At 44.9% G+C, this 25,296-nt stretch overlaps 1 protein-coding gene, 1 long non-coding RNA gene and 1 other non-coding gene across 3 annotated transcripts; 2 read left to right on the plus strand and 1 right to left on the minus strand.

Moving 5' to 3' along the window:
- Positions 1 to 8,747: 8,747 nt before the first annotated feature.
- On the plus strand, positions 8,748 to 12,793 carry LOC117533093. The gene is made up of 2 exons (XR_004567004.1): positions 8,748 to 9,077; positions 10,517 to 12,793. It is a non-coding gene; the product is annotated as an uncharacterized LOC117533093 (long non-coding RNA).
- On the minus strand, positions 10,250 to 10,355 carry LOC117533094. The gene has a single exon (XR_004567005.1). It is a non-coding gene; the product is annotated as a U6 spliceosomal RNA (small nuclear RNA).
- A 927-nt stretch (positions 12,794 to 13,720) lies between the features above and the next one.
- On the plus strand, positions 13,721 to 24,911 carry smu1a (SMU1 DNA replication regulator and spliceosomal factor a; the record flags this gene model as incomplete). Its single annotated transcript, XM_034196723.1, is given in 11 exon segments — positions 13,721 to 13,854; positions 15,445 to 15,655; positions 16,397 to 16,549; positions 17,144 to 17,254; positions 18,161 to 18,289; positions 18,960 to 19,079; positions 20,678 to 20,794; positions 20,912 to 21,039; positions 22,329 to 22,455; positions 23,943 to 24,110; positions 24,759 to 24,911. Coding segments are annotated over 11 exon segments (1,443 nt in total), but the record flags the coding sequence as incomplete, so codon positions are not given.
- Between the last annotated feature and the right edge of the window lie 385 nt (positions 24,912 to 25,296).

Consider the following 25,296-nt stretch of genomic DNA (forward strand, 5'->3'; position numbering starts at 1 on the left):
GCGTCGGCTGGCCCACGGTCTGGTGGAGATTTGCGAGAAGGGAGACATCACCCAGGAGGAGGTGGAGGTGCTCGTGGGTCTTTGGCAGAACCTCCTGGATGTGGATAAGGGCCGTGTAGTGTATCCGTCACGCTACAGGGCCCAGCTAACACACGGGAGGTTCAAGAAGGCAAAGACCTCCACAGCCAACACAGAGGCCGTCCCCGGGTTGGAGAGCATGAAGCGGCCCCCTGCTGTGTATGCTCTCACAGGTTTTCATATCCACTCAACTCTCTCCTCTGGTTCCAGCTGCATGGTGGGAACAGGCAGCGGCCCCGCCACGTGGCCCGACACCAGCCGGTTGGTGGAGGCCATCTTCATCCTCCTCTGTCAGCTGATTCCCAGCAGCGGAACACAGTGGGGGTTCCTCCGGAGCCGCTGGACTCTGGTGATCACGGCATACGACCAGGTCAGAGCTACGGTCTACAGAAGTCCAGCGCTCGTAGCCAGGACGACCCTCCAGCTGTTTGCGATCAACCAGCAGACCCTCTCTCAGTGGTGAGTCTGTTCATTCACACAGGACCATCTTCTGAGGCCTCGACAACATCTCTTATTAATCCTCTGTTCACTCTGCAGGCACAAGAGGTGGACAGCGGCCCAGGAGAAGATCATCCTCACCTGTGAGATCCAAGCGCTGCAGGCCCCCCGGACGGCAGAGGAGGCCCTTCTTCCAGCGAGAGCAATTGAGGAGGAGCCCCAAGGAGAGGAGCCGCGAGCAGAGGAGCCCCTGCCTGGCCCTGGCACCCTCTTCAAAGAGCTGCGGCCCCTGGAAGAAGAGGAGCCCTTTCCTGCCACCCCCTCTTCCTCTTCCTCCTCCGCCTCATACACTCCCAAGTCCACGAACTACAACCGTCTCAGACTGCAGAAGGAGCAGGCGGAGGCAGCTCGGAGGGGGGAGAGTCTGAGACTCAGAGCCCCGTCTCAGAACAAGTGCTCCTCCTGTGGTCTGAGAAAGATAAAGGAGACGGGGCACAGACTCCTGGTGAAGCCAAGCGGTGAAAGAGTGAGCTACTGCCCTGTTTTGGCGAAAGAGAGGAGCCCCGAGGAGTGGCTGGACTCCCTCCAATAACACTGGACACAATAAGATGCTGTAAATATGTAAATAATATCTTTTTGAAATAAAGAGTTCAAACTTAAATATCTGTTTGGATTTACTTCCTGTAGTTTCCAACTCTCTTCCTCTGCTGTTGTTGCACTTCAATTGAAGTTCAGCAGGTTTCAAACAGGAATGTCCTTTTGCCTTTTTAGAAAACTTTATTTTAAATTGTTTGAACAATACATATAAAAACACTGCATTGAAAATACACATAATACATACAGAGATGTCTGAGATGTCCTAATTTTAATTTGTCAAACTTAATAATAAAATAAAATAAATAAAAAGGTATTTTTAAACTTGAATATCTCTGACTAATTATTCCTTGCTTTTGACAAGTTCATAACATCTCTTTACCTTCATATCAGGCATGCAGCCAGCAGGGGGAGTCACAGAGTATTTGGGGTGGGGGGATCTGGGTGGTTGGTACACTGGCTTGAATTGATCTAAGGGGCTCTGGGGCCTATACTACGAAGCTGGTTCAACCTAACCTGGATATGTTTGAGTTAGCCGGTTGGCCTAATCCAAAACATACGCGCTCTCGCTAAACTGTCCTACGACGCTGGTTATCAAGTGGATCGCTCAAACCAGCCGTTTCCTATCTAGTTAGGTGTTCACATGAGAGGGGTGGTATCTGGAGCATTCGACCAATCACAAACATGGAGAAGCATACTGACAGCGCACCGTCATACTTCCTGAATGAAAAGTGAACTTTAATACTAGTCAAAAATGAAGAAGTTAAACTTTAAACATCCATGACTTAAACACTTGATCCAGGATCAAAGCCACAGAGCTGCACCTGCAAGGTGAATGAAGCTGGCAAAAGAAAAAGTGTTTGAATGCGTACATTAACAGGTTTATGATATCACTGCCCCGTCTAAAACACGATTTGACTTTAATTACATTTGTCTCGAGTGTTTCCTCAACTTAATGTGTTGCTTAAAATAATACTTCTGCATCCAGTCTGTGACGCTGTGAGTGAGATAAGGAGATATATGATACATTATGAAGTGATATGCCGCGGACTGTACTTAATGTGACTCTGATCCGGTTACTTATGTTGTGGCAGATATTTAAGTAAGTGTTCTTAACGCTAATGTTATAATAGTCAGATTGCTCTGAAGATGGAGGTGATATTCTATTCATGTTCACGTTCACACAGTCGCTGATTGTTGCCGGCCGTCTTTCCTGCGACGGCAGCTTTTCTGTATTTCCTTTCTCCTGTAATATGACTTGATCGCTTTAAACTCCGCACACTGAGCTCTGATTGGTCAGCAGGCGGTGCTTTCACTGAGTTGATCTCTTAGCCTGCAACCTAACCTGCTCCGGACCAGGTTAGCCGCTCCGCATCAGTTACCATGGAGATCTAGCCGCTAAAAAGAGAACCAGCTTCGTAGGACCGGAAAGCCGGAGTTTCCCCTGAATTTAGCCGCTAAGAGAACATCCTGCTTCGTAGTATACCCCCCAGGTCTGATTGTTTGTTTGTTTGTTTATTTATTTAAAGGACAGTGCACATTAATTCACATTGCTGTAAATGAGCCAGTATTAGCCAGCAGGCTAATTTTCAACTGTTGTCCTTGGCAAGATGTTAAATCACCACAACAAGACTAGAAAATAAAAACATAATTAAATGGAGTACAGCAGACACCATCAGTACAACAATAAATAAACATCAGTACAACAATAAATAAACATCAGTACAACAATAGAGAGGAACAAACAAACATGCAAGCAGATGAAATATCATCATACCTTGATACAGTTAAAAGTGTTCACATTTTTGATTGTTTAAAAGCCAGTTCTTATGATAGTGGTTAAATGTATGATAGGAGGTGTTATTCCTTATCTGTATTGGTATTGTGTTCCAGAGTGTAGGTGCCCTCACAGAGAAACAGTGTTTACCAAAGGAGCTGGACCTAAGAGGGTCTACACAGTCCCCTCTTAGGGCAGACCTTGTGGTTCTGCTGTTTGAGTGTTTCTGCTGTATAGAAGTGCAGAGCGGTTGTGGGGGTGCCTTGCCATTTAGAATTTAAAAAATGAGACATGCATCAGTGTGTTTTAAAATATTTCCCCAGCTGAGCAGGTTATGTTTGTCCAGGATTTTGCAATGGTGGTATAGCTTAGGTTTTCTGTCCAACACTTTGAGAGCTTGTTTGTGAAGTACAGGATAGGCCTTAATGTTGTGCTATTCGCCTGGGTCCAGCTGGTCATACAGTATGTTAGGTGGGGAAGGATCATGGCAGTCATGTAGAGTTTTGCTACAGGTGTTGTCAAACACGGATGACAGGCTCCGGTTCCCCAACTGAGACTTTCTCAACCCAGAAGATCCGAAGGGGTCTTCTGGGTTGAACGTTTCTGACCAATGGGTGTCCGGGGTGGGTTTCATCGTTCACCAATGGGAGGCCGGATAATGGTCCAAGTCAGAGAATCAAACTTTCGGGGCTCTTTTGGCGTCCAATCAGTGAGGCGGATTTCTTTCCAAATTCTCTCCTCCCTCCGCCATTGTTTCGACCGGGTATTCTACTGACTGACTTCAAGCAAGCGACACTGTGGGTAAAATGTGCATTCATTATTAGCAAATACGCGTGTAAACACTGTTACAAAGACACTTCTATGTCCGAGATTAGTCATACTGAGTTAACCGTGGTGTTTGTACGGTACTTTTGTGAACCGCTGATGAACTGCTGTGTGTGTTTTCCTTTAGCTAGCGGCTAGCGGGACGCTACGGAGCCCAGCTATCCGCCCTCTGAAGCTTTTAGAGCCGACAGGGGGAGGAGAATGTCCCGCTAACGCTGTGTGTGTGTGTGTGTGTGTGTGTGTGTGTGTGTGTGTGTGTGTGTGTGTGTGTGTGTGTGTGTGTGTGTGTGTGTGTGTGTGTGTGTGTGTGTGTGTGTGTGTGTGTGTGTGTGTGTGTGTGTGTGTGTGTGTGTGTGTGTGTGTGTGTGTGTGTGTGTTTCACATTAGCGGGACGCTACGGAGCTCAGGTATCCGCCCTCTGAAGCTCTTAGGGCCGACAGGGCGAGGACAATACAACGCTATGTGTATTAAGCTAGCGGCTAAGCTAGCTGGACGCTACGGTTCAGGTATCCGTGCTCTGAGGCATGGCGCACAGGTTGAGGAGGATGTCCCGCCCCTGTGTGTGTGTAACGGAGCTCAGATGAGAGGGCTTTGATTTTCTGCCATAAGTTCTTAATGACATGTTGGACTCAGTACTCGTTGGACTTCTACCACAAGTAGCCTACAATTAAGTACTTTTACTGTGTACTTTTAAAGTAATCCTCTGTCAAACTCCCCTCCTGAGTACAATAATAAAGCTGTACCCCGCCTTCATGAGGCGGCTGTCTCTGTGCATCTTCGAGGTGGACTCCGGAGATGCCCGCCGTCTCACTGAAGCCAGCTGGAGGGGAAGCGCGGGATGGTCGGCCTGACCGAAGCCGAGGTGATCCAGAGGAGAGGACCGGGGAGGAGTGGAGGCTCCACTGCCGTCGTCGGACGCGTGGGGAGGAGGAGACAGCGCTCCTGATCCAGGACCTCCTGGACATCCCGTTGCTTGACACTCTCCGCATCCAGGACATATGGAGTACGCAGAGGCCCCACCTCAGCTGCATCCAGGACCCACCTGGCGTGCAGCTGTACACGCAGACCAGCAGGCTGACAAAGGGCGGAGTCATCCTGCCGGTCTATCGCTGCGCGAGGGGCTCCACGTCTTTGGAGTCCTTCCATCTCCACCTCAACCGGTTCATCCCAGGTACAGCTTGTGATAAAGTCTATCATGAATTCACATTTCACGCAAATGTCAATTAATTTCTGGACCCGACCGTCTTCCAGCCAGATATCCCCTCCACCGGCACAGCAGCCCGGTCGGCGGCGGCTCCTCCTCCTCCTCCTCCTCCTCCTCCTCCTCCTCCTCCTCCTCCTCCTCCTCCTCCTCCTCCTCCTCCTCCTCCTCCTCTTCGGACACTGCTCCCGGCTGTCCCTCTCATGGCTGCCCCTGCTGCTCAGCCTCCTCTTCGATCACTGCTCCCGGCCGGCCCTCTCATGGCTGCTCAGCCTCCTCTTCGATCACTGCTCCCGGCTGGCCCTCTCATGGCTGCTCAGCCTCCTCCTCTCCGTGTGCCGAGGACAACGGCTTACAGGAAGAGGAAGGCGGCAGAGGCTGATGCTGCAAGGGGTGGGCCGTCGCCCTGGATCAAAGCCCGTCAGCAGACGGGTCAGTACACCTGCAGCAAGTGTGGCCAGGCCAAGAGGATCGACACTGGCCACACTCGCATTGCAGGTGTGTCTCACTGCGCGGCTGCCGGCGGGAAAGCTGTGGAGGAATGGCGGGAGGAGATGAAGAAACTCAAAAGGGACCCAGAGGGGGGGGAATGATGCCACTTTTTCTTTAATTGTCTTTTATCTTTATTTATTTAAATCTATTTTAAAATAAAACTCTGAACTGAACTTTGTGTGGAAACTTTATTTAGAATTCATTACACAACGTCTGATATTTGACTGCAACACGGGTCAATAAAACACAACATGGTGCATAAATAAGCACAGTAGAGATGATGATACACATACACATATATATATATATATAAAATATAACATGCATCATAATAACAACATCAGGAAGATATAATGTAATGTAATGTAATAATACAGCTCTGTAAACCTTTCTTTAATCAAATCAGTTTTGACAAGTTCCTAACGTCTCTTTACCTTCATATCAAGTATGCAGCCGGTGGGGGGGGGGGGGGGTCTGGGTGGTACACTGGCTTTATTGATCTAAAGGGCTCTGATCTGATTGGATGACAGCTTTAATAATAATATGTATTCATCTCACGCATGTATATATATAACGTGCATCATAATACAGCTCTGTAGAACAAACCTTTCTGTAATCAAATCAGTTTTATTGATTCAGATGTTATCTCACAGCACTTTACAGATACTCCATCATCATTTACCAAAACCCCCTGTTTCAGAGTCACTTGTCAGTCAGTGCTGGCTCTCATGGCTGCCCCTCCTCCTCGAACTCAGATCCAGAGAGCAGTTTACAACCAAAGACTGAGGACGACACTGGAGACTCTTCTGAACCTGACGACGCTGAACACAGTGCTGATTGGAAGGAGACCAGAGAACCTGCCTCAGGCTCAAACTCAAATAGACAATAATCTGTCAGTGATCCACGACGTAGTGCTGAAAAGAAACCACTCTTATCGAACTAGGGGGCGCGGATAATCGGGCCTGCTCAGTCTCACTTAAGTCTCACTTAGAGTCCCGCCCCTCCCGTTCATTTCTATGGCATTATCGTTTACATATTGTGTCCACCCATTGGTCGGCTCACTTAGTTCTAGTACTCTGATTGGATGACGTCTCATTGAGCGGGGAGCGTCTTGTCTTCACTGTAAATGAACAGGCATCATAACTGACCGGTTTGTGAAAAGGTAACATAAACTCTGCTATTACTCTTAACCCGACAGTCCGTTATAATGTAGCCTAATACAGATGAATGCCAATGTGTTGTCTTTTAACGTTTGCGCATATTAGCATTGGTAACAAGTTGCCGCTAAGCCAGAAGCATACCGGAGCTTTCCTGCCGTTTAAATCCGTAAATACTTGTCATTTAATGCTTATTGCTATGCGCTAACGTTTATGAAGTTAACATGTATATGCAAGATTCGTGATTAAAAGCTGCCGCTCCGCCATTTACAGTGTTAACAGTAGAGCTACGGCAACAACATGCATTTCTCCTGCACTTTGCGAGGTGCAAAACACGTTATGCTTTTTTACTTTGCACTAACGTAAATGTTCATGAAGTTAATGCTCACAGATGTGGACGGAGGGTTAACGGTCATAGACACTTGGCTATTTAATGAAGTACTGTAATAACTTTAAATGTAATTCGTATTTACTATGCGGTAGTGTACTAAAGTCAACATGTATATGAAGGCTAACATTGTTCTGCAATAAGTATCATTCATTTAAAGTCAGACCTCTGAGGTTAATGTTGAGCTGATGGAAAAGTGTTGGCTAGCATTATCTTTCAAATCAGAACCAGCTTTTACTCGTGTTATTTTTCTTATTTCTATTCAGACTGTTACTACATGTTTTTTCTCATTTCATATTCTGTTATTTACTTGTTATTCTTATCATCCCTGTTTATTTCATCCTGTGTACTATCTGTGTTTCTCTCTTGTGCTTTAACACCTGAATTCAAAGGTCCTTCTTCTCCAAAGAGAGGCTTTGTGCTGACTAGCTGCTGAACTTCACATGCACTTGTGAAGTTCTTGACTGCTAGTTTCTGACGTGTTTTTGATGTGATTTCAGGACAATGGATCGCAGGCAGGCCCTTCGTTTTCAGGCTGGTTCTTCAGAGCTGCAGCTGAAGCCCACACATCAAGCTGTCAGGGTTCGCAGTGACAACAGTAAGAGGGCAGCCCCGCGCCTCACCTCCAACACCAGGGAGCTGAGACACAAGCCGCGTCGAGGGTCACAGCGCTGGGGGGGAACCCGGCGGTCCGCTGTCCGCTTCTCAGCCCGAAGGAGAGCAGCCCGTGCTGGGACCGCCCTCTACAAGAGATGCGGCCCCCTGGAAGAAGAGGAGCCCTTTCCTGCCACCCCCTCCTCCTCCTCCTCCTCCTCCTCCTCCTCCTCCTCCTCCTCCTCCTCCTCCTCCTCCTCCTCCTCCTCCTCCTCCTCCTCCTCCTCCTCCTCCTCCTCCTCCTCCTCCTCCTCCTCCTCCTCCTCCTGGTGAAGGCCAGCGGGGAGAGAGTGAGCTATTGCCCTGCTCCTGCTGGAGGGAGGAGCCCCGAGGAGTGGCTGGACTCCCTCCAATAAGAAACACTGGACACAATAACATATATATATATATATATATATAATGTGAATATATTTTTCAAATAAAGAGTTCAAACTTAAAGATCTGTTTGGATTGATTTCCTGTAGTTTCCAACACTCGTGCTGTCTTCCTCTGCTGTTGTTCAACATTTAATTTCAACTTGAAAAGGAGAAGGAAAAGCAGTCATTAGAAGAAAGGGATGGAGGTCTGGCAGAAGAGGTGGAGGAAGACCAGAAAGGCAAAGAGTGTCATAAAGTTCAAAAGACAATTACAATGAATATTTATAAAGAAAGAAACAGAAGGGAGGAAATCCTGATAGCTAGACTCAGACTAAATCACACAGCATTGATGGTACGCTGTATGTCATGGGGGAAAGTGACAAGTGTGGGAACTGTGGAGGTAAGGGAAATGTGGAACATGTTTTATTAAATGGTGTCACCTATAAAGCTGAAAGAGAAAAACTAAAGGATGAAGTGATAGAGGCAGAGAGGGAGTGTGTTCTGGGAACAGAAGGAGTGAGAGCTACCAGAAAGGCACTGTTTACCTTTCTGAGAGAAACTGGGATAGGTACAATAATCTAAAAGTCGGTTAGAATAAATTATTGATGATTATTTTGTTTTGTTTTATTTATTTTATTGTTTCTTATTTTAGTTTTCGTTATTTTGTTTATTAGATATGGAATGACATGGTGATACACACTCATGTACAGTAGGTGGCGGTATGCAACTAAAAGCTGTTCGCCATTAAAAGAGAGAAGAAGGGTCCATTAACTGCGGTCCAGAAAGTGCAGTCTGCGACGCCGCAGCTTCATGCTGTTGCTCATGGCTGACAGGGGAGCTCTTCCTCATCTCTGCCACAGCTGGGGATCGAACCGCTGACCTTCCGCTTCGCGGAGCAGGGCCCACTTTCCCCTCGCTCCTAACCCTAACCAGGTTGGTTCCATCGTTCGCCAATGGGAGGCCGGATAATGGTCCAAGTCAGAGAATCAAACTTTCGGGGCTCTTTTGGCGTCCAATCGGTGAGGCGGATTTCTTTCCAAATTCTCAGCAATCTCTCCTCCCTCCGCCATTGTTTCCCACGGGTATTCATACTGACTGACTTCAACCAAGCGACACTGTGAGTAAAATGTGCATTAATTATTAGCAAATACGCGTGTAAGCACTGTTACAAAGACTCTTGTATGTCCGACATTAGTCAAACGGAGTTAACCGCGGTGTGTGTACGGTACTTTGTGAAACGCTGAGATGAACTGCTGTGTGTTCAACTTTAGCGGCTAGTGTAACAGATGTAAATATGCAGTGGGGTTTATTTAATTTAATTTAGTATAATCACACAAATTCTGTGTTTTATCTTATGTTATTCTGTGTTCTTCATTCTATTGAATGTTAAACACCTGGCAAGGTCGGAGATCAGTGGGCGGAACCTCTGACGTGTGGTCGCTGCTGTGCTCAGGAGTTTATTGTTGTGAGGACTTTCCCCCCATTATGTCCCTCACGTTTCCTCTGCCCTTTTCGTAAAATGTTCCACGTGAGGAGTCATTGTGAGGGAAATTGGTGTAAAACTGATCGTTTTATCTGTTGTCAGTCATTAAACAGAGATCGTCTCAACGTTACGCTGGCTCGGGTCTCTTCCATTAAAACACAACGCAGAGACGCTTAACCACACCGGTTACACTGGGACGCTACGGAGCTCAGCTATCCGCCCTCTGATGCATTTAGGGCTGACAGGTGAGGAGGATGTCCCGCTGTGTGTTTCCCTGGATGCTGCACAGCGGAGCGGGACATCCTCCTCACCCTGTCAGCCCTAAATGCATCAGAGGGCGGGGGACTCCTGAGCTCCATAACGTCCCGCTAAAGTGGCACTTTAGACCCTGTGCAGCATCCAGATTTCTAAACCTCTCAGGTCTGTATTCACTGTGATCAGATGCTGCTCTGTTTACATGCAGATGACTCGTGTTGGATGAAGTCCTGCTAATAACAGAAATGTGAGATGCAAACAGAAGAAGTCATGAAGGCACAGAGCTCAGAGGAGGTGTCTCTCCTCCACAAGTTACAAGCATAACCCACTACTCGAAGTGAAACTAGTGAACTAAATGTTGAAGTGTTATAAACAAAGGCAGAGGAGTGAAGAGGAGCAGAGTGCAGAGGAGTGAAGAGCAGGCTCTGCAGCCGCAGTACCACTGGGGGCCATGGGGGCGCTGTTTCACCCAAAATCATCCCAAATCATCCCAAATCATATCAAATCTTTAAAAAATCATATTAAATCACAAAAAAGAGCTACGGGAAGGAAACAATAAGGAACGCTTCACGAATTTGCGTGTCATCCTTGCGCAGGGGCCATGCTAATCTTCTCTGTATCGTTCCAATTTTAGTATATGTGCTACCGAAGTAACACAATATAACTAAGAATCTGGGGAGTATATATACCTCTCTGACCTGGGAGCAGCCTCCGCTCTGGTGCCAGGACATGTAGAGGCTCAGAGGAGGAAAACCCTGCTTTCAAAGGCTCTATATGTGCAGAATTACATGTGTTAATGTGTGATTGTGACCCCTCAGGAACTCAAGTGACCCCCCAGGACTTAAAGTGACCCCCCAGGACCGGCAGACCCACTTCAGGTTCTGCTGAGGAACCGCTAGGGCATGTGGGTAAAGCATGCAAAGAGCTGATACGTCACACGGGCCAGGATTGGTCGACTGGAGACGAGAGGACAAAAGATCTGGCCGCTCCTCCCCCTCTGGCATTCCTCCCAGACGCCCTTTGACCCCCCCTCAGGTCCCAGAGAGGGAAGAGGGGGGAGACAAAGAGAGGGACACCGGGTAGGGGGGGGGGGAAACCCAACTCCAAAAACCCTCCCCTTACCACGTCATACGCCTTTGTGTGTTTGCGTAAAGGTTTCCCTTCCCTTTGTGACTTGAAGTGCCGCTCTGCACCACATACTGGGGACAGGAAGTTATAATAACCCTCCCCGACTAAAAGCTGTACTAATGGACCATGTGCAACACTGTCTGTGTCCCCCTCTGAAACACGCTGTGCACAAAGTGGTTCCTTGCAACATTGACAAGTAGTAAACTGAGTAAGACAACGCAGACATGTTCTGTGTGTTTACAGAAACCGCAGATTTCAAGAGGTTTACTGAAAAGGAAACGCCTCAAAACACAGTTCCTGTTTCTTCCGGAGAGGAGGGGGCTTTGTTTGTCCCTCAGCGTAAAGAAGGAGCTTCATTCAGCTGAGAGACTGCAGGCGGAGGTCATGGAGGAGGAGGAGGGTCAGGCACACTTGCTGCACTCGTCTTCTGGTCCTCATCAGATCCTCAGAGTCTCAGCTCCAGGAGAGACAGTGCAGTCAGACAGACGTGTGTGAAGGAATCAGCCTGCAGACAGAAGAGGAAACGACACATGCTGCAGGACAGGCTTTACAAGACAAAGAAAATACCTCATTGTTTACTGTCCACATGCAAAGGGAGTAGTGGTCTGCATGGGAACAATGTGCTGTAAAAGGGTTCAATCAAACACATCATATCCAAATCATATTTACACACCATAGAAGCTGTGATAAAGGAGCAAGGACACACCAAAGGGAGAGCTATCGACAAACTCATTTACAGTCAAACTATCCGCAGAAAAAGCCAGAACATTTCAGAGTCAAGTTGTTTTGAACAATCCTTAACTTTAGCTGGATGGACCCTCAGTCAGAGCAACATGTGTTTGATCTGTTCTTAATCCACACATTCATTCTGTGTCTGCATTACTCCTCTGTGGAGTAATATCATTAGAAAGTAGGAGAGTTAGTGCAACGTAGCCTTTGCTAACGTTAGCATGTATTCCAATACATCAGGAAAACACATCAAAACAATTGGCGTTAGGAACATAACAAATAGAAGATAAAACACAACTCAGGAATTAAGGTGTTGTAAAACTGTTTTTTTAAACTGTTGGTATCATTTCATGTCATTAAGAAAACCACTTAATACTGGGGATGTTTTAAGAAAGCGACATTTGTGTTTTTGTTTTCCATTGAAGGCTGAATGTTATCTGTCACACGCTGAGGCTGCTCTGCTCATTATAAGTGAACCAACACTGGGAAGCATCCCAACATGTTTGAACGCAGTGTACGGCCTCAAAGGTTAACTTATAAGTTAGCAAAATCAATCAAAAGTAAGTCAATTATTCTTGATAGTTGAATATACTTTAAGAAACAAACAGCCTTCATCTCAGCTCTCCAGAGGCTTTACTTTATTTAGTGTTTTCAGCTCATTCCTTCAAACAGAAGCCTCAGATCATAACAAGGGGAAAGTTAAGTTATTGGGCTTTGTTTTGATAAAATAAGATTTGTTAGAACATGTTTTAATTGACTGAAGTTATTTGAAAAGTGGTCTTATCAACACGTGAATACTACTGTGTAATATCTGTTTACATATATATCTAAGAAGTACAATATAAGACAAGCACAGGTTTCATGTGTGGGCCCTATCACTGATTATACTTTTAGAATCTGCTCCCCTCTGATTTAGATATACCGATGTATTTCGTTTCTATTGTAAATACATGCTGCTAATAATCATTTGTATTTGTATTATATTTGTATCTTTTAAAACATTTCTAACTCGCTTAATGCTTGCTGAATCAACCTATGGTATCAACACAAGCAGAGCAGTGCCGTTCCACAGTCTGACCAGCAGGGGGCAGGCTGAGCCCACTAGAGGGAATAATGGAAAACACCGTAGAAACACTTTAGAAACGTCACAACTCAGCAATACTTATATATCCTCGATATGCGTTATTGTAATGTTGATCAGTAATAAAACGTGCAGCTAAAGCCGAATTCAATTAAAATATGTCACATTGAAATGTGTTTTATTTTTCTGTTAAGTGTTCTTAACTCCGCGTGAATTGGGATTGTGTGTCAAGATCTGAGTACTTCTACTTTTACTCAAGTACAAGCTCTGAGTACTTCTACTTTTACTCAAATACAAGCTCTGAGTACTTCTACTTTTACTCCAGTTCAAGACCTGAGTAACTTTTACTCAAGTACAAGATCTGAGTACTTCTACTTTTACTCAAGTACAAGATCTGAGTAAGTTCTACTTTTACTCAAGTACAAGATCTGAGTACTTCTACTTTTACTCAAGTACAAGACCTGAGTACTTCTACTTTTACTCAAGTACAAGATCTGAGTAAGTTCTACTTTTACTCAAGTACAAGGTCTGAGTACTTCTACTTTTACTCAAGTACAAGACCTGAGTACTTCTACTTGTACTCAAGTACAAGATCTGAGTACTTCTACTTTTACTCAAGTACACGATCTGAGTCAGTGGCGTAGCCAGGAATTATTGTGTGGGTGGGCCTGGAGAAAGGTAGGTGGGGGGGACTTATTAAGTGTGGGGTCTGAGCTGAAACTTCATTAATGATTTTATTTATTTTGTAATGCACTAATTAAAAACTAATAATAAGCATAAACTAGCAGTGAAAACAAAAACATAGGCACGGCGGCCTCATAATGTGTACAACTGACATCCACATGACTGGCTCGGCGGCCACAGTGGGCACACACTGAGTCTTTTCATATTCAGCAAACTAACTTCACCGCGGTATCTGACCGACACATGCACGATTTGTTTGGGCTCCTCCTATTTATCTCAAAGTCGGCCTTCAGGGGAGCTCCCCCTGCCCCCCCCATTTCGAACAGTGTGTGTGTGAACTTATATCTGCTATAGTGCCTGACACGTATATTTTCTTGAATAAAGAAAACACAGTTTTATTCTGAAGTTCCCAGAATCCTCCAGCACTTCCGGTTCGCTCCTCGCTTCTCCTCCTGCCACTCGGGTGTTTCCAGGCTTGTATTCTGAGATAAATACCAGATAAATAACGATGTCTCTGGAGGTGGAATCAGCAGAGTGAGTAGTCCTGCTAATTACTCTTATAGCTGGTTCATTCTTATAATAAATCGCGCAGTAAATAACCTTATATTATAATGTTTTCTGTCACTGAGGCCTGTTTTATCCCCCTTTAGCATTCTGAGCTAACATGCTAACTAATAGACACCGTATGGAAACAGTTTTGTCTTTTTATGATTAAATTGCCGGTAATTTCAGTCACTAAAGTTGCTCTGTTGTTCATCATCACATTCATTCTGTGTCTGCATTACTCCTATCTAGTAAATAATATTAAAAGGTAGGAGAGTAAGTGTAAGTTAGCATGTGCTACCGTTAGCATTCCTCTGCCAGTTGCTACAGAATCGATGCTAAAACTCATTTCAATGTAAGTAACAAAAGTCTGTTTATTATTATTATATATATCGTTTAATGATCCACTCGCACTTCTAACACGTTGCAATTTAAATAGCTTGGAAGTTATATAATATTCCATACTGTAAATGGTTTTAACTGTATTTAAGAAGAGATAATGCACATTAATAACTCTTAATTCCATCATGGAAATTAGCCAGATTTCGCCTCAGAAGCTAATGTTCACCTGACAGGAGGATAGCATTAATATAAAGACACCTGGCAGGAGGATAGCTATTAATATAAAGACACCTGGCAGGAGGATAGCATTAATATAAAGACACCTGGCAGGAGGATAGCATTAATATAAAGACACCTGGCAGGAGGATAGCATTAATATAAAGACACCTGGCAGGAGGATAGCATTAATATAAAGACACCTGGCAGGAGGATAGCATTAATATAAAGACACCTGGCAGGAGGATAGCATTAATATAAAGACACCTGGCAGGATGGACTCTTGATTGCAGAACCCACAGTTAAAAGCCCTTTATATACAAACACAACAGACTTTAAGGCACATTCAGAAGCAAGGATAGCAAAGACAGAGTGCTTCCACATTCCTCTGTGTTTCTGCACATGTTTGTTTAATGTTGTGTACTATGATATGTCTTGTAAATGTGTTCCTTGTATTTCAACTATTCCTCTCACTGGGTGTATGTTTGCACCGCTACACACGTTTAAAACCTACTTGCCAATGACCAGATCTAGACTCGGAATACTTTAATGTGCATTACATTGACACACAATGGACCTTTGTCTTTGGCACTGGCAACTACGATAGAATAACACTAGCTAGAACAACACACAGTTCATACACACAGAGAAGGAGTGAAAGGGACAGACTTAATAAAAGTGGTTTGTTCTTCCACTACCTTGGGTCCTTTAAAACACCAGTTGTATTTAAAATAAATAACCCTAATCTAGAATATATATATATACCTCATTCTGCTTCTGCTTGGGCTCCGTTGCAATATGTTTACCCTAAAAACGGTGATAAACAATGTTTTTAAAAGCCATTTTATAATGTGTCTCCTCTTAATGCTCTTGATGTCTTTAACTTTTGTAACGCACTTTGAATTACCTTGGTGCTCTGTAGATAAAGTTGCAAAACAAAGCACATTCCCTGTATGTGTGTGAAACCTAAACTAAGTGCATTGTTTGTTTGCCTGACCCTCTACATCCCCTGTGTCTCCTCAGTGTGATCCGTCTGATCATGCAGTACCTGAAGGAGAACAACCTGCAGAGGACGCTGGTGACGCTGCAGGAAGAAACCACCGTCTCTCTGAACACCGTGGACAGCATCGAGAGCTTTGTGGCCGACATTAACAGCGGACATTGGGACACGGTCCTGCAGGCCATCCAGTCCCTGAAGCTGCCCGACAAAACCCTCATAGACCTCTACGAGCAGGTGGGGCGCTAGTGATACAGTAGTTTAGATACAGTTTACATACTTAAAGAGCAACTTGCAGGTTAGAGACCAGTGAATACATGTGTAGGAAAATGATCAATACACTAGATTTTCAAAAAACATTCCTGCCCTTATGTCTTGTAAAACATATCAAATCCTGCATTAACTTTTTTAATTGTAATTTTCAGGCAAGGTTTCGCATAAATGTAGAAAAAAAACCTGCAAGTTGTTCTTTAACATGCAGTTTACATTAGGGATGCCAGAAACTGACCATGATCAAAATACGGACAGCCCTGGCGAATATTAATCGATTATTCGCCGCCGCCAGCAGTCTGCACTCTGCGCAGCCTTTTACAGGAAAAGAAACTGGTGGTGTGACCAATGGCCATTTACAATTATTAATACTATTACTATTAGTCTATATTTTGGTTGAAACTTAGCCAGGAGAAAAACATTAAAAATAATAATAATAATATTAATTATAATTTTTCGATTATGGAGACTGTAACGAATATTCGAAAAATCGAATAATCGCTGGCATCCCTAATTTGGGTATGGAGGAAAATAGAGAGGGTTGTGTTTTCTGACACTTGGTGAGTTCCCTGGAACAGCGATGTTTAAAAGACGTACAAAAGTGCATTTTGCATGATAGGTCCCCTTTAACCTACAGTTTACATGCAGTTTAGAAAATGTACATGTTGAATGAGGAGTCACACCTGTCTCCTCTCCTTGTCCCTGCAGGTGGTGTTGGAGCTGATCGAGCTGAGAGAGTTGGGTGCAGCTCGATCCCTCCTCAGACAGACCGACCCCATGATCATGCTGAAGCAGACGCAGCCGGAGAGGTACATCCACCTGGAGAACCTGCTGGCTCGCTCATACTTCGACCCCCGAGAGGTGAGGCCACTCAAACGATAAGGATCAGGTTGTCCTTTCAGCCACAGAGCCTCCAACTGGTTCTGCGTAATGTTTTGTAATCACATTTTAGGAACATTTTAGGCTCCGCTTAACTCCCTTACATATACAATCAGTATATTCTGTGTTTTAATACACATATCCTGGTGTACTTCCAGTTATTTGCAGTACCAATCAAACACTTGAAGTGAAAACAATAATAATGCTTCTTGTGTGATCTTACAATAATGTGATGATACCCTATTTAAATGACAGAGATAATGCCCCTCAGTGCCAGACTGCGGCTCAATGCACGACTTATAACTGCATCAAATCCTAAAGTAAATGCATGCTTAAATAAATGTATAATGGCCCACTTTGCTACAGAAACGTGTGTGTGTGTGTGGACTCAGAGCTTGTCAGTCATTGAGTTGCATTTTAGTAATAAAGCATAGATTTGAGATATACTCGTAAATGCCACTAGCTGACAAAACGATTGAACCTTTTCACATAAACTCTGGCTCTAACAGCAGCATGTTAAAGATGGCATGTGGAGTTTCTGATGAGTGTTTCTGATGAGTGTTTCTTTGTGTGCAGGCGTACCCAGACGGCAGCAGTAAAGAGAAACGGAGAGCAGCCATCGCTCAGGCTTTAGCTGGAGAAGTGAGCGTCGTCCCTCCCTCTCGTCTCATGGCTCTGCTCGGACAGGTGAGCGAACCAGCGTCAAGTTTCAAGTCTTTCATCATGTGCTCAGCAGCTACAGTGGAGATATGTCAATGACAACCTGAAGTCACAGACTCCTCCAACAGAGCAACATGAATATATATATATAGTGTAAGGGAATATTTCTGTCTTACTCCTAAGATATTTAACCTTATTCTGTGTGTTGACATTTACGACCATCCCTGCTCCTTATCTTCAATAAGGAATGTGTTGATGCAGTCGTATGGTGATACTATACGTTTTATGGCCTGACCTGGTGGGCACAGGGGGTTTTACGACTGTGAGAACGCTGGCTTTCTAAGCTCCACAGATGTGAGAGACATCTCCTGTGTCTGCAGATGTTTACGCCCATCCCCAATATGTGGATTTGACTCTCTGTAAACTAGTTAAAAGGCCTACCAAGATGCGCAGTCAGAACCTTTTGCTGCTGTGACTTGTGATGTGAATTCTCCGGCCGTTATACTTGTAATAAACTATCATTGTTTGACATCAAAGCTCCAACTCTCCTCGTGTCTCTCTGAGTCCTGACTCTCCATTGCTGCAGAAGTGTCCCTTACATACCGGACAAATAAAACAGATAGTCACTCCACTGTAAAACGCTCACCCAGAAGAATGGTTTTGTTATTTTGAACACTAGATGGCGTAATGGGGCAACAACATATAACTGGTCTCCTGGCACAGGTGCATTGACTGTGACTGGGAGAGCAAGAGTTTTCTGAGTCTGTGAACACGCTGTTTTTCTTTGTAAATAAGAGATATTGAAAGCTAAAAACGTTGTCGTATGTGGAAATTGCACGCGTCCAAATAGTTTAGCCATTGAGTGGCAATAGTCACCACAATAACTAACTAGTATGTTAACCCTGATGTGTTGTGTCTGTCCCTCCTCCTCAGTCTCTGAAGTGGCAGCAGCATCAGGGCCTCCTTCCTCCCGGGATGACCATCGATCTGTTCAGAGGGAAAGCAGCCGTGAAAGATGTGCAGGAGGAGGCCTTCCCCACGCAGCTCAGCAGACACATCAAGGTACACATCCTCTGCAATAAATATATATATTTATACAGGGTGTCCGCGGGGTCTTAAAAAGTATTGAAAGTTGATGAATCAATTTAGCGAAAATGAAGGCTATTAAAAAGTATTAAACGCCATTTTCCAAGGTATCACATGTTGTAGCTTGTTTTCAATAAGTATATAAATGGTCCAGAGAGGTTGTGTTCTACAGTCTGCCTGAATGTAATCATGGCGTAGGTGTGTAGTGTGATTCTGTGTAGTTTATTGATGGCATCCCGTTGGGTTTGACGTCATCTGAACAGGACATCGCGCGCTCACTGCTTGATAGCGCGAAGCTCCGTTTACGACGGTTGTTAAGCAACATCGTTATGGGGAAATGCAAGTCTGCGTTTGGTTGGAAGAGAAGGAGGAAGGACAATCAATACTGTATATAGTCAATGTGAGGTAAAGTGTGTCGCCAAGGTAACCGCTTAGAACTCCAAGTGGAGATGAGGTCTTAAAATGTATGGAAAGGGTCTTAAAAGGTCTTACATGTGACTTCAGGATTCCTGCAGATACCCTGATGTGTGTATATACACCTTTTAGAAATAGTGAATGGAATATGCAAACAGATGTTTATGGATGTTCTTTAAATAGTCTTATGGCCTAGTTTCTGACGTGTGTCTTTTGTCTCCTCCCTGCTCAGTTTGGACAGAAGTCTCACGTTGAGTGTTCCCGGTTTTCCCCCGACGGTCAGTACCTGGTGACGGGGTCTGTGGACGGGTTCATCGAGGTCTGGAACTTCACCACCGGCAAAATCAGAAAGGTGAGTGTGATGGAAACTTCCGGAGCAATGGAGACGAAACTCAGAGAGACGAGCAGAGCTGGAGCTTTGATGGCAAACACTGACGCTTTATTATGAAGTTTACGGCCGGAGGATTTGACTGGGAAGCTACGTTCCAGAAAAGAAGGGTTTCTAGATGTCTCTGAACAATACACTATCTCATGGCAGCTTGTGCTCGGTCATAGAATCAGAATACCTTTGTTTGTCCCACAGAGGGGAAGGAGCCACAGAGGCAAAGACAGCTTAATTTTAACCAAGAAGCATGCATCAAAAAAATATTAAAGATTTAAAAAATGCACATGTTGCACATAGTTGGTATATAAATAAACCCCAACAAGGAACCAGAGCTGCTCCCCCTTAAGAGAGATAGCAGCAATACCCAAGGCCGTAGACCTATGCTGTGGGAAAGGAGAACATTATGAACTGTGTCGAAGGTTTAAAATGCAAAAACAGAAATACAGCACAGATTGGGTTAAATATAACCATCTAATGATTTCAGAGTGACTCCAGGGGGGTATACTACGAAGCAGGATGTTCTCTTAGCGGCTAACTTCAGGGAAAACTCCGGCTTTCCGGTCCTACGAAGCTGGTTCTCTTTTTAGCAGGCTTGATCTCCATGGTAACTTATGCTTAGCGGCTAACCTGGTCGGGAGCAGGTTATGTTGCAGGCTAAGAGCTCAACTCAGTGAAAGCACCGCCTGCTGACCAATCAGAGCTCAGTGTGCGGAGTTTAAAGTGATCAAGTCATATTACAGGAGAAAGGAAATACAGAAAAGCTGCCGTCGCAGGAAAGACGGCCGGCAAAAATCAGCGACTGTGTGAACGTGAACATGAATAGAATATCAGCTCCATCTTCAGAGCAATCTGACTATTATAAAATTAGCGTTAAGAAAGCTTACTGAAATATCTGCCACAACATAAGTAACCGGATCAGAGTAACATTAAGTACAGTCCGCGTCATATCACTTCATAATGTATCATCTCCTTATCTGAGTCAGCTGAGCCGTATCTGGCCGTGCAACACTCACAGCGTCACAGACTGTATGCAGAAGTATTATTTTAAGCAACACATTAAGTTGAGGAAACACTGGAGTCAAATGTAATGAAAGTCAGATGGTGTCTTAGACGGGCAGTGATATCATAAAGCTGTTAATGTACGCATTCAAACACTTGTTCTGTTCCCAGCTGTGTTCACCTTGCAGGTGCAGCTCTGTGGCTTTGATCCTGGATCAAGTGTTTAAGTCATGGATGTTTAAAGTTTAACTTCTTCATATGTCTAATATTAAAGTTGACTTTTCATTCAGGAAGTATGACGCTGCGCTGTCAGTGCGCTTCTCCATGTCTGTGATTGGTCGAATGCTCCAGATACCACCCCTCTCATGTGAACACCTAACTAGATAGGACACGGCTGGCTTGAGCGATCCACTTGATAACCAGCGTCGTAGGACAGTTTAGCGAGAGTGCGTATGTTTTGGATTAGGCCAACCGGCTAACTCAAACATATCCAGGTTAGGTTGAACCAGCTTCGTAGTACAGGCCCCAGCTGTGTGTTAATAGCTGTGTGTGTGTGTGTGTCTCAGGATCTGAAGTACCAGGCCCAGGATAACTTCATGATGATGGACGACGCTGTGCTCTGCATGGGTTTCAGCAGAGACACGGAGATGCTGGCCACCGGAGCTCAGGACGGGAAGATTAAGGTACTTCTGTTCAATTTAATTTAATCAGAATTATCTTCATCCTACCTGGAACTATAGAAGTGTGTATAATAAAAAGGCAATGCTAATGTTGAATGATAAATACCTGTATTGTTTCAGGTGTGGAAGATCCAGAGCGGTCAGTGTCTGCGCAGGTTTGAGCGTGCTCACAGTAAAGGAGTCACCTGCGTCTCCTTCTGCAAAGACAGCAGCCAGCTGCTCAGCGCCTCCTTCGACCAGACCATCAGGTAAACCCCACCATTCAGTTCTCCATCAGCAGAGAGTCTGAACAACAGAGGAGCATATTGTCTGCACTAGGGGCGTAACGGCTCACAGAAGTCACGGTTCGGTTCGGTACAACAACAAAAAGTCCCAAATGCATAATTTTGTTTGCTGTTATTTATTTGTAACAGTAGTGCAAGTTTTGGTATGAAAATAAGGAACTCTAACATTTGGAATCATTAACTGTATTACACAGTTAAAAACAAACCACAAACAGTAACACACACACACTCAGAAGGCCATATTATTTATAATGGCTGATGTCAAACAAAAAGGTTCAACAAGCTGTACAACTAAAAATAATGTCTTGAAAATATTTAAATAAATAATAAGAAAGTGTTTCAATCACAATCAATAAAAGGCAATACAGAACTGTATAACATCTCCTGATGTCTAAATATAAAATAAATACAATGATAAATATAAAACAAAATAAAATCTGTACCTTTAGGAGCAATGTCTAACATGTGTAATTAACTGTGAGTGTGTGAGGCCATTATGCCTAAATAAAGGTACTCAAGCTTTACTCTATTCTCAAGTTGTTCTTCAAAAAGATGAGTTTGTCTACGTTGTCAGCAGTGAGGGCAGATCTGTTGGCGGTAACTATGTCACCTGCCGTCGAGAAAACCCTCTCGCTGGGGACTGAGACTGACTCGGATGTGATTGAGCATGTTTGACGTGTTACCACTAGCATACCGCACCGCTGTCGAACAACGCCGACACACCGTCCTCGTCCGATCCACAACTCGCACCCCATCATTGTTGTAGTCCACAGGGAACCCGAAATGTTCCCACACACCTGGTTTAAAAGAAGCAGGTGGGTCTTCTAGCTCCTGTGTGTTGTGTGAACTCGCCGTAGCTACTAACTTTTCTTCTTCATGTATTGTGTTCGTTTGTTGTGTTGTGTTCTTGTTCTTCATTTGTTATTTACGGGCGGCTGGCTTTTAGGCGCAATACCGCCCCCTGGATTATATATAGTGTAATGCTGCCCTGAGTGACAGACTTTTTTCCCACTCGTAAAAAAAGGCGTATTCGCCGTGTGACTGCATGTGCCGAACTGTGACGTCCGAACCGTGACGGTACGGGACGAATACCGTTACACCCCTAGTCTGCACTGATGCTGATGTGAAATGCTCTTGTTGCTGTGATGCTAGAAACATGTCGACAGTAAAGTATTATCGAATCGTATCATGGATGCTTTTCTTTCTCCTGATATCTGTGATCGTGGTTTACATTTAGTTTTCCTATGTTTCAGAATCCACGGACTGAAGTCAGGTAAAACCCTGAAGGAGTTTCGAGGTCACACGTCGTTTGTGAACGAGGCGACCTTCACTCCAGACGGACATCATGTGATCAGCGCCTCGTCGGACGGCACCGTGAAGGTGAGAGAATAGATCCGTCTGTAGGGAGGGAAGCAAAGGGTCTGGGGTTCAAGTCTCAAAACAAACCTGATGAGTGAGCCAGAGTGAAGCCTCGCCATGACGTCATTGATTTTCTCAGCAACGCCGCTCTGGCAGACTGTCGGAGCTGGGCTCTCGTTGCTCTTATTCTTACGAAGCCAGCTTGAATTAAAGCACGACTTCTCCAGCTTTATACTTTTCTCCAGAGTGACGTGGATATTGTTTACCACTATGGTTCTGGACTGGAACGCCAGCATTAATGCTACCGTTTACTAGCTAAAGTAGTAGCTCGCTGTCTCAATGTCACACAAACAACGTTCATTTTTAATTAACAAGGTTTGGCAACATGGCATGCTGTCTTATACCTGTTGCTTTTAATGTGGCATAAGTCGTTTTCCTACTTGCGTATTCTTGATCTTGTGATAGTGGGGCAACCTGTGTAGCCGTGTATTGATTACTCCTGATGGTTGGTATTTTAAAAAACTGGGAAATCGGCTTATGGAACAACTTTAGTAGGAAAGGTGTGTGTGTCTGACTCAGAGGTCGCGTTAACCGAATATTTTCCGTCTATGACGGATTTTTTTTAACAATGACGGACAAATCTGAAAGCAGTCCGTCATTTTGACGGATTAGAACAAACTCGGAACGGCGCCAAAGTTTCCCCGCAGCGAGTCTCCGGTGTTATGCGTGCCCTCCAAAAAGGAAATCATACCGTTTCCAAACCTAACCGTACTGTGCCGTACAGATCATTGAAATGTCTGTGAGTTTTGGCTTTACGCTGTGCACGCTCCCGCGAGGTGCAGCAGCCATGCATAACACGGCGCATGTGAACTGTCGTCCCCCCCCCGTTGACAGTTCACGAGCATGCTTCCCCCCCCCCCTTGTCAGAGTTGTGTAAAGGCCGTAAAGGACGGAAGTTTTACGATCCTGTCCGTCAAAATGACGGACAGCGAAAAAGTCTTGTGTGTGTGTATCTGACTGTGTGTGTGTGTGTGTGTGTGTGTGTATATCGACTGTGACTGACTTTGTGTGTGTGTATCTGACTGTGACTGACTTTGTGTGTGTGTGTGACTGACTTTGTGTGTGTGTGTGTGTGTGTGTATCTGACTGTGACTGACTTTGTGTGTGTGTGTGACTGACTTGTGTGTGTGTGTGTGTGTGTGTGTGTGTATCTGACTGTGACTGACTTTGTGTGTGTGTGTGTGTATCTGACTGTGACTGACTTTGTGTGTGTGTGTGTGTGTATCTGACTGTGACTGACTTTGTGTGTGTGTATCTGACTGTGTGTGTGTGTGTGTGTATCTGACTGTGACTGACTTTTGTGTGTGTGTATCTGACTGTGTGTGTGTGTGTGTGTGTGTGTGTGTGTGTGTATCTGACTGTGACTGACTTTGTGTGTGTGTATCTGACTGTGTGTGTGTGTGTGTGTGTATCTGACTGTGACTGACTGTGTTCCCCCCGGTGTGTAGATGTGGAACATGAAGACCACCGAGTGCTCGAACACCTTCAAGCCTCTGGGCACGTCGGCTGGAACAGACATCACGGTGAACAACGTGATCCAACTGCCCAAAAACCCTGAGCACTTTGTGGTGTGCAACCGCTCCAACACCGTGGTGATCATGAACATGCAGGGACAGGTCAGACACACACACACACACACACACACACACACACACACACACTTTTATCCAAAGCGACTTACATACTCAGTACTGTGGGCAATCCCCACAGGAGCACTTTGGGGTGAAGCGTCTCAGGGACACAACGACATGCTGACTGCAGTGGGGTTTGAACCTGAGACCCCCTGATCTCAACACCAACGCACTATCCACTGCACCACACGCCTCCCAATGACACACAGTCACACACACCTCTGCACACGGGACGATATATCATCCTGCATACAACTGTGCAATGAACACGCATGTGCTATTTATTTACACCCTGTGAACAACAGAGCCAGCTCAATGTAGGGTCACTCGCACACACACTGCTTTTTTACTATGCTGTACTTATCGGTTCTTTGTTTACATACTGTGTGTATACTTAGTTATGTGATGTACATTTCCACGCTACGGGAAAAAATGAGGAATTCTGATCAATCTTCGAATCAAACTTTATCAATACCGCAGTTTACCACAAATACACAATACTAACACTGCTGCTGTGTGTGTCTCTCTCTCCTCTCTGTGTGTGTCTCTTTTTCTCATGTGTGTGTGTGGCTGTGTGTGTGTGTGGCTGTGTGTGTGTGGCTGTGTGTGTGTGTGTGTGTGTGTGTGTCACAGATTGTGAGGAGTTTCAGCTCCGGTAAGAGGGAGGGAGGAGACTTCGTCTGCTGCACTCTCTCTCCTCGGGGCGAGTGGATCTACTGCGTGGGAGAGGACTTCGTGCTCTACTGCTTCAGCACCGTCACCGGCAAGCTGGAGAGAACGCTGACGGTACGTAAAGAGATCAGAGATATCTATCCTCTGATGCGGCTGATACAATAATCCCATGGTCACGTTTGAATTAGGATGTTTGTCGTGTTTTCTGGAAGACACCAAGCTCTGTAAAAGATGAAACTTAACTTTATCTAGAATTAAATATATGGGAACGCTGGAGAGAACGCTGGAGAGAACGCCGGCGGTACGCACAGCCGGCGGTACGCACAGCCGGCTGTGCGTACCGCTGACGGGAGATCAGAGATATCTATCCTCTGAATCTGCCGATACATATTCCCACGGTCACGTTTACATTCAACTCCTTAGGCTCCTTTCAAACGGGAATAAAAATGAACAAAACAAAAGTGTAAGAATACATTTCTACTGGAATTCAAACGGTGGG

This window comes from Gymnodraco acuticeps, unplaced genomic scaffold, assembly GCF_902827175.1.
Source record: "Gymnodraco acuticeps unplaced genomic scaffold, fGymAcu1.1, whole genome shotgun sequence".
NCBI lineage: Eukaryota > Metazoa > Chordata > Actinopteri > Perciformes > Bathydraconidae > Gymnodraco > Gymnodraco acuticeps.